The 24,984-nt window shown below is 50.5% G+C and overlaps 1 protein-coding gene across 4 annotated transcripts in view; it reads right to left on the bottom strand.

The window, feature by feature from the left end:
* Positions 1–24,984, bottom strand: part of slc4a2a (solute carrier family 4 member 2a) — a 69,074-nt gene that overhangs the window by 3,641 nt on the left and 40,449 nt on the right. For all 4 annotated transcript variants that reach the window (XM_075482471.1, XM_075482470.1, XM_075482473.1 and 1 more), the window contains 13 exons: positions 20,241–20,382; positions 20,045–20,141; positions 18,608–18,792; positions 18,320–18,533; positions 16,713–16,916; positions 16,084–16,232; positions 15,053–15,247; positions 14,689–14,898; positions 5,937–6,026; positions 5,192–5,358; positions 3,399–3,652; positions 3,143–3,312; positions 1,230–1,403 (listed from right to left, as the gene is read on the bottom strand). In XM_075482471.1, the coding sequence (XP_075338586.1) occupies positions 1,230–1,403; positions 3,143–3,312; positions 3,399–3,652; positions 5,192–5,358; positions 5,937–6,026; positions 14,689–14,898; positions 15,053–15,247; positions 16,084–16,232; positions 16,713–16,916; positions 18,320–18,533; positions 18,608–18,792; positions 20,045–20,141; positions 20,241–20,382 (2,251 nt within the window). The remainder of the gene's footprint in view (positions 1–1,229; positions 1,404–3,142; positions 3,313–3,398; positions 3,653–5,191; positions 5,359–5,936; positions 6,027–14,688; positions 14,899–15,052; positions 15,248–16,083; positions 16,233–16,712; positions 16,917–18,319; positions 18,534–18,607; positions 18,793–20,044; positions 20,142–20,240; positions 20,383–24,984) is intronic.

The following is a 24,984-nucleotide window of genomic DNA, read 5'->3' as shown; positions in this document are numbered from 1 at the left end:
GTACAGAGCGCGTCGTACAGAGCGCGTCGTACAAGTCGTACAGAGCGCGTCGTACAAGTCGTACAGAGCGCGTCGTACAAGTCGTACAGAGCGCGTCGGACAGAGCGCGTCGTACAAGTCGTACAGAGCGCGTCGTACAGAGCGCGTCGTACAGGGTGCGTCGGACAGGTCGTACAGAGCGTGTCGTACAGGGTGCGTCGGATAGGTCGTACAGAGCGTGTCGTACAGAGCGCGTCGGACAGGTCGTACAGGGCGCGGGGGACAGGTCGTACAGAGCGCGTCGTACAGAGCGCGTCGGACAGGTCGTACAGGGCGCGTCGTACAAGTCGTACAGGGTGCGTCGGACAGGTCGTACAGAGCGCGACGTACAGAGCGCGTCGGACAGAGCGGGTCGGACAGAGCGCGTCGGACAAGTCGTACAGAGCGCGTCGTACAGAGCGCGTCGTACAGAGCGCGTCGTACAAGTCGTACAGAGCGCGTCGGACAGAGCGCGTCGTACAAGTCGTACAGAGCGCGTCGTACAGAGCGCGTCGGACAGGTCGTACAGGGTGCGTCGGACAGGGTGCGTCGGATAGGTCGTACAGAGCGCGTCGGACAGAGCGGGTCGGACAGAGCGCGTCGGACAAGTCGTACAGAGCGCGTCGTACAGAGCGCGACGTACAGAGCGCGTCGGACAGAGCGGGTCGGACAGAGCGCGTCGGACAAGTCGTACAGAGCGCGTCGTACAGAGCGCGTCGTACAGAGCGCGTCGGACAAGTCGTACAGAGCGCGTCGTACAGAGCGCGTCGTACAAGTCGTACAGAGCGCGTCGGACAGAGCGCGTCGGACAGGTCGTACAGGGCGCGGGGGACAGGTCGTACAGGTCGCGGCGGACAGGGCGCGTCGGACAGGTCGCGGCGGACAGGGCGCGTCGGACAGGTCGCGGCGGACAGAGCGCGGCGGACAGGTCGGACAGGGCGCGTCGGACAGGTCGTACAGAGCGCGGCGGACAGGTCGGACAGGGCGCGTCGGACAGGTCGTACAGGGCGCGGCGGACAGGGTGTGGCGGACAGGGCGCGTCTCCGCTTTGATTGGTTTATGTTGTTTACTGTGAAAACAGACAATAAAGTTCTCATATTTCAGAGATCTGGTTCGCTGGTGGACAAGAAGGAAATGTTCCTCTTAACAATGTGACGTGCTGAAAAAGGTGCGTTCTGATGAGGTCAGGATGACGTCACTGAGGGACTCACACTCTGCAGCTCTCGGCGGCTGAAGAGGCGGGGCAGCAGCAGCATCCTCACAGGGATGGTCAGCAGCAACATGAAGGGGAACGCCAGCGCAGCTGCTGTCGCCATGACGACCCACAGCAGAGACAGACACGTCAGCTCGACGAGAGTGAACAGGTGCATCCTTAATGTTCGCACCTGTGGGACAGTAGAGACAGAGACGGGAACCTGTAAATCAGCTGCTGGTCCCTGCAGCGTTTTCCCTCAGACTCTGAAACCTAATAATCAGGTTAGAAATCTAACTGAGAGCTGAACTTTAACAGCCACATTAAATCTGTAACATCAGCAGCTTTTTACCATCTAAAAAACATGGCCAGAATGAAAGGAATAGTGTCTAAACCAGACTTAGAGAGACTGATCCATGCGTCTCCTGCCCCGGGGAGGGGTCTCCTGCCCCAGGGAGGGGTCTCCTGCCCCAGGGAGGGGTCTCCTGCTGGGGCCCAGAGTCAGGACTAAACAAGCTGAGGCTGCGTTTCAGTTTGATGCTCCTAACATCTGGAACAGCCTTCCAGCAGATGTGAGACAGGCCTCAGCTCTGACAATGTTTAAATCCAGGCTGAAAACAGTTCTGTTTAGCTGCATGTGACACCTGAAAGTGTTTTATCTGCCTTCTTGTGACTTTATGGAGCTGTAAAGCTCTTTGAACAATGTCAGATAAACTTTCCTTGCCTATCTGACATTGAGTTTGGACTCAATGTAGCTCAAGTCCTCAGGGACCCGAATGAAAACAGTCTAGTTCCAGGTGGACTTAAAACCATAAAATGCTGAATCAGCGAGTCATCATTCCCCTTCATGGTCAGAAGTGGTGCTGACATCAAAGTGTGGCTGCATGTCTGATCCCAACCAGTCGAGGAAGGCAAGGCCAGTTTATTTGTAGAGCACAATTCGTACACAAGGTAATTCAAAGTGCTTCACAGCTACATAAAATCACAAGAAGGCAATAAAATCATTAAAAAGGAATAATTAAAAAAAAAATATATATATATATTAAAAACCCATTAAAATAGTCATTAATTAATTAAAAAGTGAAGAGTGCAGATAAAACACTTTCAGGTGTCACATGCAGCTAAACAGAACTGTTTTCAGCCTGGATTTAAACATTGTCAGAGTTGAGGCCTGTCTCACATCTTCTGGAAGACTGTTCCAGATGTTAGGAGCATAAAACTGAAACGCAGCATCGCCTTGTTTAGTCCTGACTCTGGGCCCCAGCAGGAGACCCCTCCCTGGGGCAGGAGACCCCTCCCTGGGGCAGGAGACCCCTCCCTGGGGCAGGAGACCCCTCCCTGAGGTTCTCAGAGTCCCAGTTGGTTCATATGGCTCTAACATGTCAGAGATGTACTTTGGCGCTTGACCATGAAGAGACTTGTACACAAGCAGAGCTGTTTTAAAGTCTATTCTCTGAGCGACAGGAAGCCAGTGCAGAGACCTGAGCACTGGACTAATATGGTGGTATTTCCTGGTTCTAGTCAGGACTGGAGCAGCAGCGTTCTGGATGTACTGCAGCTGTCTTATAGCCCGTTTAGAGCCCAGTGAGCAGGCCGTTACAGCAGTCTAACCTGCTGGAGACAAACGCATGGATCAGTCTCTCTAAGTCTGCTTTAGACACTATTCCTTTGATTCTGGCAATGTTTTTTAGATGGTAAAAAGCTGCTGATGTAACTGATTTAATGTGGCTGTTAAAGTTCAGGTCTGAGTCCAATATTCCCCCGAGATTTCTAACCTGATAGTTAGGTTTTAGAGAGAGAGTCTCAAGGTGACTGATAACACTTTCTCTTTGTTTCTGTGGGCCACAGACAATGATTTCAGTTTTGTCTGAGTTTAGCTGGAGGAAGAGACTAACGGATGTGTTACTGGACCCCCGAGGACACGAGGCTTACCTTGCGGACATAGTTGTGGTCCGGGTGGTACTTTGGGGGCATCAGGAGCAGGATGAGTCGCTCTGTGAGCTGGATCCCGTTCAGCGACATCACACCCATGTAGAGAAAGATGCCGAACAGCACGGCCAGAGGGATCTGACGCAGAACTTCCCCGATAACGATGGACAGACCTGGCAGAGCAGAGACCTGGTCAGTAGGCAAGAAGACGCAGCGGTACGGGTGAAGAAGGCGCCTAGGAACGCTCAGCAGCTCCTACCCACTAACACAGCCACCAGGAACCCCGTCACCCTCTGCTCCTTGACCTCCTGGATGCGAGGCTTATCTCCGGGGGCGACGGCTTTGCTCATGACGGTGAGGGCGTTGGTGTGGGTGACGGACCGAACTGTGGCGGCGGATAACCAGGGCAAACCAAACAGGGCCGAGACCCCCCCCATCACCACGATGATTAAGAGGTCCAAGTGGAAACCGGTTCCCTTCACCAGCATCCTCTCCTTCTTACTGACGATCAGCCTGCAGGTTATACAGGTAACAGGAGGTTATACAGGAGGTTATACAGGTGGTTAAACAGATAACAGGGGGTTATACAGGTAACAGGAGGTTAAACAGATAACAGGAGGTTAAACAGGTAACAGGAGGTTAAACAGGAGGTTAAACAGATAACAGGAGGTTAAACAGATAACAGGAGGTTAAACAGGAGGTTAAACAGGTAACAGGAGGTTAAACAGGTAACAGGAGGTTAAACAGGAGGTTAAACAGGTAACAGGAGGTTAAACAGGAGGTTAAACAGGTAACAGGAGGTTAAACAGGAGGTTAAACAGGTAACAGGAGGTTAAACAGGTAACAGGAGGTTAAACAGGAGGTTAAACAGGTAACAGGAGGTTAAACAGGAGGTTAAACAGATAACAGGAGGTTAAACAGGTAACAGGAGGTTAAACAGATAACAGGAGGTTAAACAGATAACAGGAGGTTAAACAGGTAACAGGAGGTTAAACAGGAGGTTATACAGGTAACAGGAGGTTAAACAGGTAACAGGAGGTTAAACAGGAGGTTAAACAGGTAACAGGAGGTTTTACAGGTAACAGGAGGTTAAACAGAAAACAGGAGGTTAAACAGGTAACAGGAGGTTAAACAGGTAACAGGAGGTTAAACAGGTAACAGGAGGTTAAACAGATAACAGGAGGTTAAACAGGTAACAGGAGGTTAAACAGGTAACAGGAGGTTAAACAGGTAACAGGAGGTTAAACAGGTAACAGGAGGTTAAACAGAAAACAGGAGGTTAAACAGGTAACAGGAGGTTTTACAGGTAACAGGAGGTTAAACAGATAACAGGAGGTTAAACAGGTAACAGGAGGTTAAACAGGTAACAGGAGGTTTTACAGGTAACAGGAGGTTAAACAGATAACAGGAGGTTAAACAGATAACAGGAGGTTAAACAGGTAACAGGAGGTTAAACAGAAAACAGGAGGTTAAACAGGTAACAGGAGGTTAAACAGATAACAGGAGGTTAAACAGATAACAGGAGGTTAAACAGATAACAGGAGGTTAAACAGGTAACAGGAGGTTAAACAGGTAACAGGAGGTTTTACAGGTAACAGGAGGGCAAACAGGTAACAGGAGGTTAAACAGGAGGTTAAACAGGTAACAGGAGGTTAAACAGAAAACAGGAGGTTAAACAGATAACAGGAGGTTAAACAGGAGTTTAAACAGGTAACAGGAGGTTAAACAGGTAACAGGAGGTTAAACAGGAGGTTAAACAGATAACAGGAGGTTAAACAGGTAACAGGAGGTTAAACAGGAGGTTAAACAGAAAACAGGAGGTTAAACAGATAACAGGAGGTTAAACAGGTAACAGGAGGTTTTACAGGTAACAGGAGGTTAAACAGGTAACAGGAGGTTAAACAGAAAACAGGAGGTTAAACAGAAAACAGGAGGTTAAACAGATAACAGGAGGTTAAACAGGTAACAGGAGGTTTTACAGGTAACAGGAGGTTAAACAGATAACAGGAGGTTAAACAGGTAACAGGAGGTTAAACAGGTAAAGGTTTTTACGCAGTTATCTGGGACTCCATGAAGATCAGGATGAAGACCAGGATGGCCGGCAGGATACTGGCGCCCATCATCCAAACCGGAAACTGCCCGTCTGAGCCCAGAGGAGAAATCAGCCAGCCTCTCTTTTCTGGACTGGACACGGAGAATCCGCTGGGTACGTTCAGCTTCTGTGGGCCAAAAGGAGAACGTTCAGCCGCCGGTCCCGGGTGCACATCGGGTTACAGACAGTGGTGAAGTTGGTTTGAAAAAAAAAAAAAAAGACACCTTATTTCCTTATTGTGAATATCTGTCGAATATCCAATATCAAACCAACTTCACCACAGTCTGTAGCGGCAGCTGCAGCAGCCACATTTCCGGAAAGGTACTGGCTTGATTAAATTCATTCTGGACTCTCTATCCGACCACATGAAGACCTCGGGACACTTCGGTTTGGCTTTAGGGACCCTCTACTCACTACCACGTAAGTGTTATGTTGTTTGGAGCTGTAGAAGAGGTATAAAATAGCGTTTTGTAGCGGTAACATGATATGCCGCTCTGACTTCCAGGCTAACAACTTTTGGCTAAAAACGGTCAAATCGAAATTCTCAAAACGCATCCGAATGACATGATTTTGATGTCAACTCAACGTATGTACTCCCAACATCCCGTAAATTGATCTAAAGTGCATTTTACTCCGGATTATCCCTTTAACCCGCCCGTCCCGGGTGCACATTGGTTCTTTAACCTCGGTTTCCCCCCCCCTGACCTGTGTGTAGGTGTCCTCCACGCTGTAGTCCACCAGCACCATGATCAGGATCGCAATGGGAACCCCAAAGTCTCCGATGATCCTGCGGAGCTGCAACACAAAAACAGAGCCGACACATGACTGACATCAGTGGCGAAAAAAATCCTAGGGGGCCCTACCGACCAGTGTTCGTCACCAAAACATCTGACCAACGAAAAATGTAGGAAATAAAACCTCTTTTTATTCCAAACATGAAAAACATTGTTATTTTTAAAATATACATGTAAAGAATAAATAAATAAAAAAGACTACTGTCAGTTTGGGTGGCGTGAAAGGACACGGATATTCAAAAAGGCAAACTTGATTTATTTACAAAAACAAAGTTCAAACAAAAAGCGCGGCTGAGCCGGATTCAAAAAACCTAAACTGTGGGATAAATACTGAACAGAACAAAACAAAACAAAACAAAACAAAACAAAACAAAACAAAACAAAACAAAACAAAACAAAACAAAACACTTGACATTGCATGAGACAAACACTTATCTTGGTCGTGGCATGGAAGATGTTGACGGGTAAAGATCTCATAAAACAATGAGGGGACCTGGAAACTAAATACTGTGGAGGCTGATTAGGGATTGAGTGCAGCTGATGGGGAAAACACAGGTGAGGGACGTGAGGCTGATGGCATGACATGAAAAAACTAAACACAAGACCTGAACCTAAAACATGAGAAAACTAAGAACTTAAGCAGAAACTAACAACATGGCAAAAGTCACAGACATGACAACTACGTTATCTACGTTTGCACTTGATATTCGCCTGTTGGTATTTATCTACCGGGTGTAGCTGGCCATCCAATAATGATTGTGTTCATTTAAAGATTCTTTGTGACAAGTAAAGCTGTTCATGATATCGACTTCATGAGTATGGTTTTTATTTTCCACTAGCCTTGAATTTCCGGCGAACGTTGCCAACGATCGCAAACACTCTGAGGGGCTAGTTCTCCGAACATAGCCTACAGTGGAACTCGACGTGAGTTTGACAAAGTCAACAATGCAATTATGGAATTATAGAACGGCATGTTAACGAGACAATCTTTGACTAAATCATTTAAATTTAACTGTTCAAAGAAAACATGTTCACCACGAACCTTCGCCACTGTTTGAGACAGTTTATAAAGTAACTAGACAATCTTTGATTGAATGCACCTCAGCTCTCGGGGGCCCCTAGTGGATCAAGCAGTTGCCTGTTGACAAGGTGCGCCTCTGTATATTTATATATATATATATATATATATATATATATATATATATATGTAGGGAAGTGTTATATGCTGACCCAGAGTGTCTCCTCCAGATGAACACTGTAAACGGGTCTGATTGCATGAACCTAACTCCATCTTCCATCTGCACTGTCATAAACAAACTCCATTCAGTCCAGTTTTATTTTGTTATATGGCGCCAAATTACAATAAATATCATCTCAAGGCACTTAAATTATACAGTCCAATTGAAGCCAATTGGAGTTCAATTCATTGTCATCATAATCCAATTAAATCCAATGAATTAAATTCAAAATAATCCAATTCATTCATACAGAACCAATTCAAAAACATTTCCCAGCTAAGGAAACCAACAGATTGCACAAAACCAGGAAGAAACCTCCATCAGAACCAGAACCAGGAACAAACCTCCATCAGAACCAGAACCAGGAACAAACCTCCATCAGAACCAGAATCAGAACCAGGAACAAACCTCCATCAGAACCAGAACCAGTAAGAAACCTCCATCAGAACTAGAACCAGGAACAAACCTCCATCAGAACCAGAACCAGGAACAAACCTCCATCAGAACCAGAACCAGGAACAAACCTCCATCAGAACCAGAACCAGGAACAAACCTCCATCAGAACCAGAACCAGGAACAAACCTCCATCAGAACCAGAATCAGAACCAGGAACAAACCTCTATCAGAACCAGAACCAGGAACAAACCTCCATCAGAACCAGAACCAGGAACAAACCTCCATCAGAACCAGAACTAGAACCAGGAACAAACCTCCATCAGAACCAGAACCAGGAACAAACCTCCATCAGAACCAGAACTAGAACCAGGAACAAACCTCCATCAGAACCAGAACCAGGAAAAACCTCCATCAGAACCAGAACTAGAACCAGGAACAAACCTCCATCAGAACCAGAACCAGGAACAAACCTCCATCAGAACCAGAACCAGAACCAGGAACAAACCTCCATCAGAACCAGAACCAGGACCAGGAACAAACCTCCATCAGAACCAGAACCAGGAACAAACCTCCATCAGAACCAGAACCAGGAAGAAACCTCCATCAGAACCAGAACCAGGAAGAAACCTCCACCAGAACCAGAACCAGGAAGAAACCTCCATCAGAACCAGAACCAGGAAGAAACCTCCACCAGAACCAGAACCAGGAAGAAACCTCCACCAGAACCAGAACCAGGAAGAAACCTCCATCAGAACCAGAACCAGGAAGAAACCTCCATCAGAACCAGAACCAGAACCAGGAAGAAACCTCCATCAGAACCAGAACCAGGAAGAAACCTCCATCAGAACCAGAACCAGAACCAGGAGGAAACCTCCATCAGAACCAGAACCAGAACCAGGAAGAAACCTCCATCAGAACCAGAACCAGGAAGAAACTTCCAACCGAACCAGAACCAGGAAGAAACCTCCATCAGAACCAGAACCAGTAAGAAACCTCCATCAGAACCAGAACCAGAACCCGGAAGAAACCTCCATCAGAACCAGAACCAGAACCAGGAAGAAACCTCCATCAGAACCAGAACCTGGAAGAAACCTCCATCAGAACCAGAACCAGAACCAGGAAGAAACCTCCATCAGAACCAGAACCAGGAAGAAACCTCCATCAGAACCAGGACCAGGAACAAACCTTCATCAGAACCAGAACCAGAACCAGGAAGAAACCTCCATCAGAACCAGAACCAGGAAGAAACCTCCATCAGAACCAGAACTAGAACCAGGAAGAAACCTCCATCAGAACCAGAACCAGAACCAGGAAGAAACCTCCACCAGAACCAGAACCAGGAAGAAACCTCCATCAGAACCAGAACCAGGAAGAAACTTCCACCAGAACCAGAAAGAAACCTCCATCAGAACCAGAACCAGTAAGAAACCTCCATCAGAACCAGAACCAGAACCAGGAAGAAACCTCCATCAGAACCAGAACCAGAACCAGGAAGAAACCTCCACCAGAACCAGAACCAGGAAGAAACCTCCATCAGAACCAGAACCTGGAAGAAACCTCCATCAGAACCAGAACCAGAACCAGGAAGAAACCTCCATCAGAACCAGAACCAGGAAGAAACCTCCATCAGAACCAGGACCAGGAACAAACCTCCATCAGAACCAGAACCAGGAACAAACCTCCATCAGAACCAGGACCAGGAACAAACCTCCATCAGAACCAGAACCAGGAACAAACCTCCATCAGAACCAGAACCAGAACCAGGAAGAAACCTCCATCAGAACCAGAACCAGGAAGAAACCTCCATCAGAACCAGAACCAGGAACAAACCTCCATCAGAACCAGGACCAGGAACAAACCTCCATCAGAACCAGGACCAGGAACAAACCTCCATCAGAACCAGAACCAGAACCAGGAAGAAACCTCCATCAGAACCAGAACCAGGAAGAAACCTCCATCAGAACCAGAACCAGGAACAAACCTCCATCAGAACCAGAACCAGAACCAGGAAGAAACCTCCATCAGAACCAGAACCAGGACCAGGAACAAACCTCCATCAGAACCAGAACCAGAACCAGGAAGAAACCTCCATCAGAACCAGGACCAGGAAGAAACCTCCATCAGAACCAGAACCAGGACCAGGAACAAACCTCCATCAGAACCAGAACCAGAACCAGGAAGAAACCTCCATCAGAACCAGGAAGAAACCTCCATCAGAACCAGAACCAGGAACAAACCTCCATCAGAACCAGAACCAGAACCAGGAAGAAACCTCCATCAGAACCAGGAACAAACCTCCATCAGAACCAGGAACAAACCTCCATCAGAACCAGAACCAGAACCAGGAAGAAACCTCCATCAGAACCAGGAACAAACCTCCATCAGAACCAGGACCAGGAACAAACCTCCATCAGAACCAGAACCAGGAACAAACCTCCATCAGAACCAGAACCAGAACCAGGAAGAAACCTCCACCAGAACCAGAACCAGGAACAAACCTCCATCAGAACCAGAACCAGGAAGAAACCTCCATCAGAACCAGAACCAGAACCAGGAACAAACCTCCACCAGAACCAGAACCAGGAACAAACCTCCATCAGAACCAGGACCAGGAACAAACCTCCATCAGAACCAGAACCAGAACCAGGAAGAAACCTCCATCAGAACCAGAACCAGAACCAGGAAGAAACCTCCATCAGAACCAGGAAGAAACCTCCATCAGAACCAGGACCAGGAACAAACCTCCATCAGAACCAGAACCAGGACCAGGAACAAACCTCCATCAGAACCAGAACCAGAACCAGGAAGAAACCTCCATCAGAACCAGAACCAGGAACAAACCTCCATCAGAACCAGAACCAGGAAGAAACCTCCATCAGAACCAGAACCAGAACCAGGAAGAAACCTCCACCAGAACCAGGAAGAAACCTCCATCAGAACCAGAACCAGGAAGAAACCTCCATCAGAACCAGAACCAGGAACAAACCTCCATCAGAACCAGAACCAGGAAGAAACTTCCATCAGAACCAGAACCAGGAACAAACCTCCATCAGAACCAGAACCAGGAACAAACCTCCATCAGAACCAGAACCAGAACCAGGAACAAACCTCCATCAGAACCAGGAACAAACCTCCATCGGAACCAGAACCAGGAACAAACCTCCATCAGAACCAGAATCAGGAACAAACCTCCATCAGAACCAGAACCAGAACCAGGAACAAACCTCCATCAGAACCAGGAACAAACCTCCATCAGAACCAGAACCAGGAACAAACCTCCATCAGAACCAGAACCAGAACCAGGAACAAACCTCCATCAGAACCAGAACCAGGAACAAACCTCCATCAGAACCAGAACCAGAACCAGGAAGAAACCTCCATCAGAACCAGAACCTGGAAGAAACCTCCATCAGAACCAGAACCAGAACCAGGAAGAAACCTCCATCAGAACCAGAACCAGGAAGAAACCTCCATCAGAACCAGGACCAGGAACAAACCTCCATCAGAACCAGAACCAGGAACAAACCTCCATCAGAACCAGGACCAGGAACAAACCTCCATCAGAACCAGAACCAGGAACAAACCTCCATCAGAACCAGAACCAGAACCAGGAAGAAACCTCCATCAGAACCAGAACCAGGAAGAAACCTCCATCAGAACCAGAACCAGGAACAAACCTCCATCAGAACCAGGACCAGGAACAAACCTCCATCAGAACCAGGACCAGGAACAAACCTCCATCAGAACCAGAACCAGAACCAGGAAGAAACCTCCATCAGAACCAGAACCAGGAACAAACCTCCATCAGAACCAGGACCAGGAACAAACCTCCATCAGAACCAGGACCAGGAACAAACCTCCATCAGAACCAGAACCAGAACCAGGAAGAAACCTCCATCAGAACCAGAACCAGAACCAGGAAGAAACCTCCATCAGAACCAGAACCAGGACCAGGAACAAACCTCCATCAGAACCAGAACCAGAACCAGGAAGAAACCTCCATCAGAACCAGGACCAGGAAGAAACCTCCATCAGAACCAGAACCAGGACCAGGAACAAACCTCCATCAGAACCAGAACCAGAACCAGGAAGAAACCTCCATCAGAACCAGGAAGAAACCTCCATCAGAACCAGAACCAGGAACAAACCTCCATCAGAACCAGAACCAGAACCAGGAAGAAACCTCCATCAGAACCAGAACCAGGAACAAACCTCCATCAGAACCAGAACCAGAACCAGGAACAAACCTCCACCAGAACCAGAACCAGGAACAAACCTCCATCAGAACCAGGACCAGGAACAAACCTCCATCAGAACCAGAACCAGAACCAGGAAGAAACCTCCATCAGAACCAGAACCAGAACCAGGAAGAAACCTCCATCAGAACCAGGAAGAAACCTCCATCAGAACCAGGACCAGGAACAAACCTCCATCAGAACCAGAACCAGGACCAGGAACAAACCTCCATCAGAACCAGAACCAGAACCAGGAAGAAACCTCCATCAGAACCAGAACCAGGAACAAACCTCCATCAGAACCAGAACCAGGAAGAAACCTCCATCAGAACCAGAACCAGAACCAGGAAGAAACCTCCACCAGAACCAGGAAGAAACCTCCATCAGAACCAGAACCAGGAAGAAACCTCCATCAGAACCAGAACCAGGAACAAACCTCCATCAGAACCAGAACCAGGAAGAAACTTCCATCAGAACCAGAACCAGGAACAAACCTCCATCAGAACCAGAACCAGAACCAGGAACAAACCTCCATCAGAACCAGAACCAGAACCAGGAACAAACCTCCATCAGAACCAGGAACAAACCTCCATCGGAACCAGAACCAGGAACAAACCTCCATCAGAACCAGAACCAGGAACAAACCTCCATCAGAACCAGAATCAGGAACAAACCTCCATCAGAACCAGAACCAGGAACAAACCTCCATCAGAACCAGAATCAGGAACAAACCTCCATCAGAACCAGAACCAGAACCAGGAACAAACCTCCATCAGAACCAGGAACAAACCTCCATCAGAACCAGAACCAGGAACAAACCTCCATCAGAACCAGAACCAGAACCAGGAACAAACCTCCATCAGAACCAGAACCAGGAACAAACCTCCATCAGAACCAGAATCAGGAACAAACCTCCATCAGAACCAGAACCAGAACCAGGAACAAACCTCCATCAGAACCAGGAACAAACCTCCATCAGAACCAGAACCAGGAACAAACCTCCATCAGAACCAGAACCAGAACCAGGAACAAACCTCCATCAGAACCAGGACCAGGAACAAACCTCCATCGGAACCAGAACCAGGAACAAACCTCCATCAGAACCAGAACCAGGAACAAACCTCCATCAGAACCAGAACCAGAACCAGGAACAAACCTCCATCAGAACCAGGACCAGGAACAAACCTCCATCGGAACCAGAACCAGGAACAAACCTCCATCAGTGTGTGGATGCTAAGCTAAACTCCAGCTAAACTGAAATCATTGTCTGTGGCCCACAGAAACAAAGAGAAAGTGTTATCAGTCACCTTGAGACTCTCTCTCTAAAACCTAACTATCAGGTTAGAAATCTGGGCGTAATATTGGACTCAGACCTGAACTTTAACAGCCACATTAAATCTGTAACATCAGCAGCTTTTTACCATCTAAAAAACATTGCCAGAATCAAAGGAATAGTGTCTAAAGCAGACTTAGAGAGACTGATCCATGCGTTTGTCTCCAGCAGGTTAGACTGCTGTAACGGCCTGCTCACTGGGCTCTAAACGGGCTGTAAGACAGCTGCAGTACATCCAGAACGCTGCTGCTCCAGTCCTGACCAGAACCAGGAAACACCACCATATTAGTCCAGTGCTCAGGTCTCTGCACTGGCTTCCTGTCGCTCAGAGAATAGACTTTAAAACAGCTCTGCTTGTGTACAAGTCTCTTCATGGTCCAGCACCAAAGTACATCTCTGACATGTTAGAGCCATATGAACCAACTCGGGCTCTGAGAACCTCCGGAAGCACCTGGAGCACCTGGATCACCTAGGGCACCTGGAGCACCTGGAGCACCTGGAGCACCTGGAGCACCTGGAGCACCTGGAGCACCTGGAGCACCTGGAGCACCTAGGGCACCTGGAGCACCTGGAGCACCTGGAGCACCTAGGGCACCTGGAGCACCTGGAGCACCTGGAGCACCTGGAGCACCTGGAGCACCTGGAGCACCTAGGGCACCTGGAGCACCTGGAGCACCTGGAGCACCTGGAGCACCTGGAGCACCTGGAGCACCTAGGGCACCTGGAGCACCTGGAGCACCTGGAGCACCTGGAGCACCTAGGGCACCTGGAGCACCTGGAGCACCTGGAGCACCTGGAGCACCTGGAGCACCTGGAGCACCTGGAGCACCTGGAGCACCTAGGGCACCTGGAGCACCTGGAGCACCTAGGGCACCTGGAGCACCTGGAGCACCTGGAGCACCTGGAGCACCTGGAGCACCTGGAGCACCTAGGGCACCTGGAGCACCTGGAGCACCTGGAGCCCCTGGAGCACCTGGAGCCCCTGGAGCACCTGGAGCACCTGGAGCCCCTAGAGCACCTGGAGAAGGAGCTGTTCTTAAACATGTGCGTACTGACCCTTCCTGGGAAGAAGGAGCTGTTCTTAAACATGTGCGTACTGACCCTTCCTGGGAAGAAGGAGCTGTTCTTCAACATGTGTGTACTGACCCTTCCTGGGAAGAAGGAGCTGTTCTTAAACATGTGCGTACTGACCCTTCCTGGGAAGAAGGAGCTGTTCTTAAACATGTGCGTACTGACCCTTCCTGGGAAGAAGGAGCTGTTCCTGAACATGTGCGTACTGACCCTTCCTGGGAAGAAGGAGCTGTTCCTGAACATGTGCGTACTGACCCTTCCTGGGAAGAAGGAGCTGTTCCTGAACATGTGCGTACTGACCCTTCCTGGGAAGAAGGAGCTGTTCTTAAACATGTGTGTACTGACCCTTCCTGGGAAGAAGGAGCTGTTCCTGAACATGTGCGTACTGACCCTTCCTGGGAAGAAGGAGCTGTTCTTGAACTTGCGCAGGTAGAAGGCGATGAAATACGTCCCCGCCATGAGGACCAATGACAGCAGCGCAGTGTTCGGCTCTCCAACAACCTTCCCGGGTCTACTGGCAGGAACCGTGTCGTTGCAGAGAGATGGAGAAACTGTGCTGTTTCCATGGTAACAATTTTGGAGTGGATGCTCCTTAAAGATCTGGAAGAGACCAACAAAGAAAAACAAGATATCTCTGAGTTGGTCAGTGGGCAGAAGATGTGGAAGCCTGTAGAGAACCCTAAACACATTTCTGTAACACTGAGACACCTTATGGCACATCTTGGGAATTGTAAAGATGTCCCAGCAGACTCACCTTGATCAGTTTGGCAAAGGTCTCATAGATGAAGATGAGGGAGATGAGGAAGGAGAAGATCTCCTGAGTGAAACGGGAAACAAAGCGAACCAGGATGCTTCCCTCGAAGGCCACGGTGAGGACAACGATGAGCACCAGCCAGAAACCGATCCACACACGGCCCGTCAAGTACTCGATCCCGTTGTCTTTGCAGAACTGAACGGGAACACAAACCAGGCACACTTCAGAGAACAGGAGGAACCCTGCGGAGGCCCCTCAGGTGTGTGGGGGCCCCTCAGGTGTGTGTTCTGTGGGGGACTGGGAGGCGGGGGCCCCTCAGGTGTGTGGGGGCCCCTCAGGTGTGTGTTCTGTGGGGGACTGGGAGGCGGTGACCCCTCAGGTGTGTGTTCTGTGGGGGACTGGGAGGCGGTGGCCCCTCAGGTGTGTGTTCTGTGGGGGACTGGGAGGCGGTGGCCCCTCAGGTGTGTGTTCTGTGGGGGACTGGGAGGCGGTGGCCCCTCAGGTGTGTGTTCTGTGGGGGACTGGGAGGCGGTGGCCCCTCAGGTGTGTGTTCTGTGGGGGACTGGGAGGCGGGGGCCCCTCAGGTGTGTGTTCTGTGGGGGACTGGGAGGCGGGGGCCCCTCAGGTGTGTGGGGGCCCCTCAGGTGTGTGTTCTGTGGGGGACTGGGAGGCGGTGGCCCCTCAGGTGTGTGGGGGCCCCTCAGGTGTATGTTCTGTGGGGGACTGGGAGGCGGTGGCCCCTCAGGTGTGTGTTCTGTGGGGGACTGGGAGGCGGTGGCCCCTCAGGTGTGTGTTCTGTGGGGGACTGGGAGGCGGTGGCCCCTCAGGTGTGTGGGGGCCCCTCAGGTGTGTGTTCTGTGGGGGACTGGGAGGCGGTGGCCCCCCAGGTGTGTGTTCTGTGGGGGACTGGGAGGCGGTGGCCCCTCAGGTGTGTGGGGGCCCCTCAGGTGTGTGTTCTGTGGGGGACTGGGAGGCGGTGGCCCCTCAGGTGTGTGGGGGCCCCTCAGGTGTGTGCTGCCAGGTGAGCTCACAGTGTAGAAGGCCTCTTCAAACACCAGCAGAGGTCCGGAGAAGCCGATCACCAGCAGAGGTTGGGCTCCCAGCACGCTGAACACGATGCCTTGCATCGCCGTGGCGACGATCAGCTCCGACACACCAATCAGACCCTCCGTTTTCTCACCTGCATCACAAGAGAAACGGCCCCCCGGCCCTCCGTTAACCGGCAGCCCACCGAACGTCAGCTGCAGCGCTCTGAGGTTCTGACTTACTGAGCAGCCCACCGAACGTCAGCTGCAGCGCTCTGAGGTTCTGACTTACCCAGCAGCCCACCGAACGTCAGCTGCAGCGCTCTGAGGTTCTGACTTACTGAGCAGCCCACCGAACGTCAGCTGCAGCGCTCTGAGGTTCTGACTTACCCAGCAGCCCACCGAACGTCAGCTGCAGCGCTCTGAGGTTCTGACTTACTGAGCAGCCCACCGAACGTCAGCTGCAGCGCTCTGAGGTTCTGACTTACTGAGCAGCCCACCGAACGTCAGCTGCAGCGCTCTGAGGTTCTGACTTACCCAGCAGCCCACCGAACGTCAGGTACAGCGCTCTGAGGTTCTGACTTACTGAGCAGCCCACCGAACGTCAGCTGCAGCGCTCTGAGGTTCTGACTTACCCAGCAGCCCGCCGAAGGTGATGGCAGGAGACAGCGCAGCAAAGTAGATGAAGACGATGGCCGCCATGCACTGAGGGTTCAGAGCGTCCCGGATGTCGCTTCGATACTGCGGGTAGCGCCGCGTCACGTCCTTGATCAGACCCCCGAACAGACGGCCTGAACGCCTCAGAGGCTCGTCAGCCGCTTTGGAGGGAACGAGAGAATCTGGAAGAGATGAGAGTCGCACCTTCAAGCTCAAAGCATTTAGAAACATTAGACTTTAAACATCATGACAGTGAGCTGCTGCCAAATACACCTCGACTCTGCCGACTCTGACCTCGGTGTTTTGGTTCAGACTGTTTGGAAGTCTGACTTCCTTTCACCAGTCACAATGTTAAGAGAAGAAGCTGCAGCGTTCAGCGACAGGTAGGGATGGGAATCGAAAACCGGTTCCCAGTGTTTCAATTCCTTGGAATCGTTTGGCGATTTTGCAAACGATTCCCTTATCGATTCCAGTGGGCGCGAATGGCGTCACCACGCAGCGTTGCGTGGCGAGTCCAGCGCAGCCAGCAGCCAACAGTAAACATGGCGCCCAAGCGGTACAAACGCTCGAAAGTTTGGTTACACATCCCTAAAAAAGACGACAACAGGACAACTTGCAAAGTGAATATTTCACCAAAGGGAGGAAATACTACCAACATGCAATAACTATGAATGAATGTCGCGTTTTCGATCCGCTCCGGACTAACGTTGGTGAATCTGAACCCAGCAACGTTAGCAACGTTAGCAACGTTAGTATGTCCTCGGCTAACACTGCAGGTAACTAACTAACTAACAAACAACGTTAGCATGTCCTCGGCTAACACTGCAGGTAACTAACTAACTAACAAACAACGTTAGCATGTCCTCGGCTAACACTGCAGGTAACTAACTAACTAACAAACAACGTTAGCATGTCCTCGGCTAACACTGCAGGTAACTAACTAACTAACAAACAACGTTAGCATGTCCTCGGCTAACACTGCAGGTAACTAACTAACAAACACTGCCTATCATGTTAGCACCATTTGCCTGATTGTAAAAGCTGCTGTTAGTAACGGTTAAGGTTAAATGAATGCCTTCTCAGGCATTACATTTAGATGAAATCATGAGAGACAGAGCCTGACTGGCTCAGAGCCAGAGGCTGGTGGTACTACCCCCAGTTCACCTCTACCTCCAGCTTCTCCTTTCACCAGAGCAGGAAGAGTTAAATTACCCAGGCCATGATAGACCAATGTGGACCTCACCGTTGTTGGGTTTGTGAGGTCATGACTCGTGTTACTGCTAAACTAAACAGAGTTGATGCTAATCGACCGGTTTGTTGTCCTTTTTCTCCAAATGAGAATCGATAAGGGAACCGACAAAGAACCGAATCGTTAAGCAGAATCGAAAATGGAATTGGAATCGTAAAAATCTTATCAATTCCCATCCCTGGCGACAGAGGCGCAGAGTTCCAGTTCAGGCTTACTTATAACGTGTTCTGATAAAGAGTTCCCTAAACCAGGCTGGGACTGACCTTCAGAGTTCCAGTTCAGGCTTACTTATAATGTGTTCTGATAAAGAGTTCCCTAAACCAGGCTGGGACTGACCTTCGCCCTGCTGGACCTGTTTCTCCTGCAGCTTGCTGCTCTGCTCCTCCTCCCTTTTTCTGAGCATCTCTCTTTGGAAGCGAGCGACCGAGTGGAGCAGCTCATCCCCCCCGACCTCAGAGGGGGGGAGGACGACGCTGCAGTCCAGGAAATGGTTGATGGCTCCCAGCAGGTCCTGGCGGTCGTCTGCTTGGTACGCCACCTCGTGGAAGTGCTGAGGGAACACGGCATTAGGTCTGGTGTCACCTGGGGGTGTTACGCAGCGAGCATCCCTCAGCAGGGACTCACCTTGTCTGACATGAGTGTGGAGATGGAGCGTCCGATCTGGTGGTAGTCCAGGTTGGCGGTGGGTGGGCCCAGCAGGAGGAAGAGGAACCTAACCGGGACGGGAACCTCCAACACCGACTCCAGCAGGACCGCCTCCTGCAGCCGCACGAACGCCATGGAGGGTTGGTCCAGGAAGCCCACGCTGCCTGCAGCCACAGCAGAGGAAGCCATGAACCCAGTTACCTACTGCCATCAATGTGCATCATGTGTAGATCAGGGGTTCCCAAACTTTTCCATGCCAAGGCCCCCCAAACAGTGTTAGCTTCTGGCCCCCTTTGCAAACCACAGACGATGCTACAAAATATGTACAGAAACATCAACTTTTAGAAGGTATTTTCCTTCTTTTCCTCACGGACAGCAGGTCGCTGTGTGAATGCAGCCGGACTAAATGCTCTTCTTTACGTCTGAAGAAGTCTGCCGCATGTTTTTGTATCGAGTGACGCTGAAGTGTCGAAGGTTTTGAACACTCGTTTGAGCGTCTCCAGACAGAGGACGCTGTAAAGCCAAACTTAATGTATGCTGCCTCATACTTTCTGATTTTAGTCGGCCAGTTCTTTCGGTCTCTTCCAAGTCAAAAATCTGTCCATGTTGGCTAAGCTAGCTACATGCTAGCTTGAGGAGCAGCGCAGCTTCAGAACAGGCGCAAACCGCCAGGTCTACCATGTTTTGACTGGCAGCCAATCAGAAAGACGAGCATGGCAAATAACATTTCCATATGATATATTATTATAAATTGTATTTTACAATACTGATTAAAAAAATGTGACTATTTTTTATAATGATGTTTAAAAAAAATTGAATTCTATTTTTTTAATTTTTGCATTTTTTTCTTATCTTCCCTCCAATTTTCTGAGGCCCCCCTAGCGGCCCCTGGTGGCCCCCTAGCGGCCCCTGGTGGCCACCCTAGCGGCCCCTGGTGGCCCCCTAGCGGCCCCTGGTGGCCCCCTAGCGCCCCCTGGTGGCCCCCCTAGCGCCCCCTGGTGGCCCACCTAGCGGCCCCTGGTGGCCCCCACTTTGAAAACCACTGATGTAGATCAAACCATCATGCTATTATCTTCATTGTCCTCATTACAAGGGATGAATACTTAGAGTTTTCTGGACAATAGTTTTGTGCCCCATGGCTCAGTACCAGGACCGTTTGTGTTTGACCCATCCACCGCCTGCTGGGGTCCAGTCATCGCTTCTCACGGCTTCACTGCTACGCAGATGATACCCAGTTGTACCTTCATTCCAACAGTGTTAGCATGAATCTCAGCTCATCTCTTCTAGATCTCCTCATGTATAAAGGATCTACACCTTCAACTAAACCTCTCTGAGACTGAACTATTGATCATCCTCCCAATCAGTCTCTGTTGCATCTGTCACTGAATCAGGAATCTGATCTGGTCTGATTCGTACCTACAAGCACCACGGTGGCCTCAGCTCGCTCTGGGATCTTCTCCATCAGCTTCACCTCATGTTTGGACCTGGCGTTGCAAAGGGGGGACACTTCCTTCTAGAAAGAGAACAAAGTCCAGGTAAGAGACCCCAGCAGGCTCCTCCCTCAGAGCGGAAACGCTCACCTGGTCTGGAACAAACACACAGCTTCTCTTACCTTGGGCTTCTCCCCATCAGCCTCTCTGTGAGGGGGGGGGTGCACGGAGAACTCTGACCGGCCGTTATCAGTCAGGGAGGCCATGTTGGCTGCAGGGATGTTCCTGCTGAACAGGCTGTGATCTTTCTCATCACTGGGATGGCTGAGGAGGAGAAGAAGGAGGAGGAGAAGGAGGAGGAGGAGGAGGAGAAGGAGAAGAAGGAGGAGAAGGAGAAGAAGAAGAGGAGGAGGAGGAGGAGGAGGAGAAGAAGGAGGAGGAGGAGGAGGAGGAGGAGGAGGAGAAGGAGGAGGAGGAGGAGGAGGAGGAGGAGAAGAAGGAGGAGGAGGAGGAGGAGGAGGAGGAGAAGGAGGAGGAGGAGGAGGAGGAGGAGGAGGAGGAGGAGGAGGAGGAGGAGGAGAAGGAGGAGGAGGAGGAGATGGTAATGCAAACTTCCTGATGGATTAATGGATGATGGACAGGTGTGCATGTGAGCCTGACAGGTGTGCATGTGAGCCTGACAGGTGTGCGTGTGAACCTGACAGGTGTGCATGTGAGCCTGACAGGTGTGCATGTGAGCCTGACAGGTGTGCATGTGAACCTGACAGGTGTGCATGTGAACCTGACAGGTGTGCATGTGAGCCTGACAGGTGTGCATGTGAGCCTGAAAGGTGTGCATGTGAACCTGACAGGTGTGCATGTGAGCCTGAAAGGTGTGCATGTGAACCTGACAGGTGTGCATGTGAGCCTGAAAGGTGTGCATGTGACAGGTGTGCAGGTGACAGCTGTGCACCTGACAGCTGTGCATGTGACAGCTGTGCATGTGACAGCTGTGCACCTGACAGCTGTGCATGTGACAGCTGTGCACCTGACAGCTGTGCATGTGACAGGTGTGCATGTGACAGGTGTGCATGTGACAGGTGTGCATGTGACAGCTGTGCATGTGACAGCTGTTTATGTGACAGGTGTGCATGTGACAGGTGTGCATGTGACAGCTGTTTATGTGACAGCTGTTTATGTGACAGGTGTGCATGTGACAGGTGTGCATGTGACAGGTGTGCATGTGACAGGTGTGCATGTGACAGCTGTTTATGTGACAGCTGTTTATGTGACAGCTGTGCACCTGACAGGTGTGCATGTGACAGCTGTGCATGTGACAGGTGTGCACCTGACAGCTGTGCATGTGACAGGTGTGCATGTGACAGCTGTGCATGTGACAGCTGTGCACCTGACAGCTGTGCATGTGACAGCTGTGCATGTGACAGGTGTGCATGTGACAGCTGTTTATGTGACAGCTGTGCATGTGACAGGTGTGCATGTGACAGCTGTGCATGTGACAGCTGTGCATGTGACAGCTGTGCATGTGACAGGTGTGCATGTGACAGGTGTGCATGTGACAGCTGTGCATGTGACAGCTGTGCATGTGACAGCTGTTTATGTGACAGCTGTGCATGTGACAGGTGTGCATGTGACAGCTGTGCATGTGACAGGTGTGCATGTGACAGCTGTTTATGTGACAGCTGTGCATGTGACAGGTGTGCATGTGACAGCTGTGCATGTGACAGCTGTTTATGTGACAGCTGTGCATGTGACAGGTGTGCATGTGACAGGTGTGCATGTGACAGCTGTGCATGTGACAGCTGTGCATGTGACAGCTGTTTATGTGACAGCTGTGCATGTGACAGCTGTGCATGTGACAGGTGTGCATGTGACAGGTGTGCATGTGACAGGTGTGCATGTGACAGGTGTGCATGTGACAGGTGTGCATGTGACAGCTGTGCATGTGACAGCTGTGCATGTGACAGGTGTGCATGTGACAGGTGTGCATGTGACAGCTGTGCATGTGACAGCTGTGCACCTGACAGCTGTGCATGTGACAGGTGTGCATGTGACAGGTGTGCATGTGACAGGTGTGCATGTGACAGCTGTGCATGTGACAGGTGTGCATGTGACAGCTGTGCATGTGACAGCTGTGCATGTGACAGCTGTGCACCTGACAGCTGTGCATGTGACAGGTGTGCATGTGACAGCTGTGCACCTGACAGGTGTGCATGTGACAGCTGTGCATGTGACAGCTGTGCACCTGACAGCTGTTTATGTGACAGCTGTGCATGTGACAGCTGTGCACCTGACAGCTGTGCATGTGACAGCTGTGCACCTGACAGCTGTTTATGTGACAGCTGTGCATGTAACAGCTGTGCATGTGACAGCTGTGCATGTGACAGCTGTGCACCTGACAGCTGTGCATGTGACAGCTGTGCATGTGACAGCTGTGCACCTGACAGCTGTGCATGTGACAGCTGTGCATGTGACAGGTGTGCATTTGACAGCTGTGCATGTGACAGCTGTGCACCTGACAGCTGTGCATGTGACAGCTGTGCATGTGACAGCTGTGCACCTGACAGCTGTGCATGTGACAGCTGTGCATGTGACAGGTGTGCATTTGACAGCTGTGCATGTGACAGCTGTGCATGTGACAGGTGTGCATGTGACAGCTGTGCATGTGACAGGTGTGCATGTGACAGGTGTGCATGTGACAGGTGTGCATGTGACAGGTGTGCATGTGACAGCTGTTTATGTGACAGGTGTGCATGTGACAGGTGTGCATGTGACAGCTGTTTATGTGACAGCTGTGCATGTGACAGCTGTGCACCTGACAGCTGTGCATGTGACAGGTGTGCATGTGACAGGTGTGCATGTGACAGGTGTGCATGTGACAGCTGTGCACCTGACAGGTGTGCATGTGACAGGTGTGCATGTGACAGCTGTTTATGTGACAGCTGTTTATGTGACAGCTGTGCATGTGACAGGTGTGCATGTGACAGGTGTGCATGTGACAGCTGTTTATGTGACAGGTGTGCATGTGACAGCTGTTTATGTGACAGGTGTGCATGTGACAGGTGTGCATGTGACAGCTGTTTATGTGACAGCTGTTTATGTGACAGCTGTTTATGTGACAGGTGTGCATGTGACAGGTGTGCATGTGACAGCTGTGCATGTGACAGCTGTTTATGTGACAGGTGTGCATGTGACAGCTGTTTATGTGACAGGTGTGCATGTGACAGGTGTGCATGTGACAGGTGTGCATGTGACAGCTGTTTATGTGACAGGTGTGCATGTGACAGGTGTGCATGTGACAGGTGTGCATGTGACAGCTGTTTATGTGACAGGTGTGCATGTGACAGGTGTGCATGTGACAGCTGTTTATGTGACAGGTGTGCATGTGACAGCTGTTTATGTGACAGGTGTGCATGTGACAGCTGTGCATGTGACAGGTGTGCATGTGACAGGTGTGCATGTGACAGCTGTGCACCTGACAGCTGTGCATGTGACAGCTGTGCACCTGACAGCTGTGCATGTGACAGCTGTGCATGTGACAGCTGTGCATGTGACAGCTGTTTATGTGACAGCTGTGCATGTGACAGCTGTGAAATTGACAGCTGTGCATGTGACAGCTGTGCATGTGACAGCTGTGCACCTGACAGCTGTGCATGTGACAGCTGTGCATGTGACAGCTGTGCACCTGACAGCTGTGCATGTGACAGCTGTGCATGTGACAGCTGTGCACCTGACAGCTGTGCATGTGACAGCTGTGCACCTGACAGCTGTGCATGTGACAGCTGTTTATGTGACAGGTGTGCATGTGACAGGTGTGCATGTGACAGCTGTGCATGTGACAGGTGTGCATGTGACAGGTGTGCATGTGACAGCTGTGCATGTGACAGGTGTGCATGTGACAGCTGTGCATGTGACAGCTGTGCATGTGACAGGTGTGCATGTGACAGCTGTGCATGTGACAGGTGTGCATGTGACAGCTGTGCATGTGACAGGTGTGCATGTGACAGCTGTGCATGTGACAGCTGTGCATGTGACAGCTGTGCATGTGACAGCTGTGCATGTGACAGCTGTGCATGTGACAGCTGTGCATGTGACAGCTGTGCATGTGACAGCTGTGCATGTGACAGGTGTGCATGTGACAGGTGTGCATGTGACAGGTGTGCATGTGACAGCTGTTTATGTGACAGGTGTGCATGTGACAGGTGTGCATGTGACAGCTGTGCATGTGACAGCTGTGCACCTGACAGCTGTGCATGTGACAGGTGTGCATGTGACAGGTGTGCATGTGACAGGTGTGCATGTGACAGCTGTGCACCTGACAGCTGTGCATGTGACAGGTGTGCATGTGACAGGTGTGCATGTGACAGGTGTGCATGTGACAGCTGTGCACCTGACAGGTGTGCATGTGACAGGTGTGCATGTGACAGGTGTGCATGTGACAGGTGTGCATGTGACAGGTGTGCATGTGACAGCTGTTTATGTGACAGGTGTGCATGTGACAGGTGTGCATGTGACAGCTGTTTATGTGACAGGTGTGCATGTGACAGCTGTTTATGTGACAGGTGTGCATGTGACAGGTGTGCATGTGACAGCTGTTTATGTGACAGGTGTGCATGTGACAGGTGTGCATGTGACAGCTGTTTATGTGACAGGTGTGCATGTGACAGCTGTGCACCTGACAGCTGTGCATGTGACAGCTGTGCACCTGACAGCTGTGCATGTGACAGGTGTGCATGTGACAGGTGTGCATGTGACAGGTGTGCATTTGACAGCTGTTTATGTGACAGGTGTGCATGTGACAGGTGTGCATGTGACAGCTGTTTATGTGACAGCTGTGCATGTGACAGGTGTGCATGTGACAGCTGTGCACCTGACAGCTGTTTATGTGACAGGTGTGCATGTGACAGCTGTGCACCTGACAGCTGTGCA

Source organism: Odontesthes bonariensis, chromosome 14 (assembly GCF_027942865.1).
Source record: "Odontesthes bonariensis isolate fOdoBon6 chromosome 14, fOdoBon6.hap1, whole genome shotgun sequence".
Taxonomy (NCBI): domain Eukaryota; kingdom Metazoa; phylum Chordata; class Actinopteri; order Atheriniformes; family Atherinopsidae; genus Odontesthes; species Odontesthes bonariensis.
This window is presented reverse-complemented; position numbering and strand designations above follow the sequence as displayed.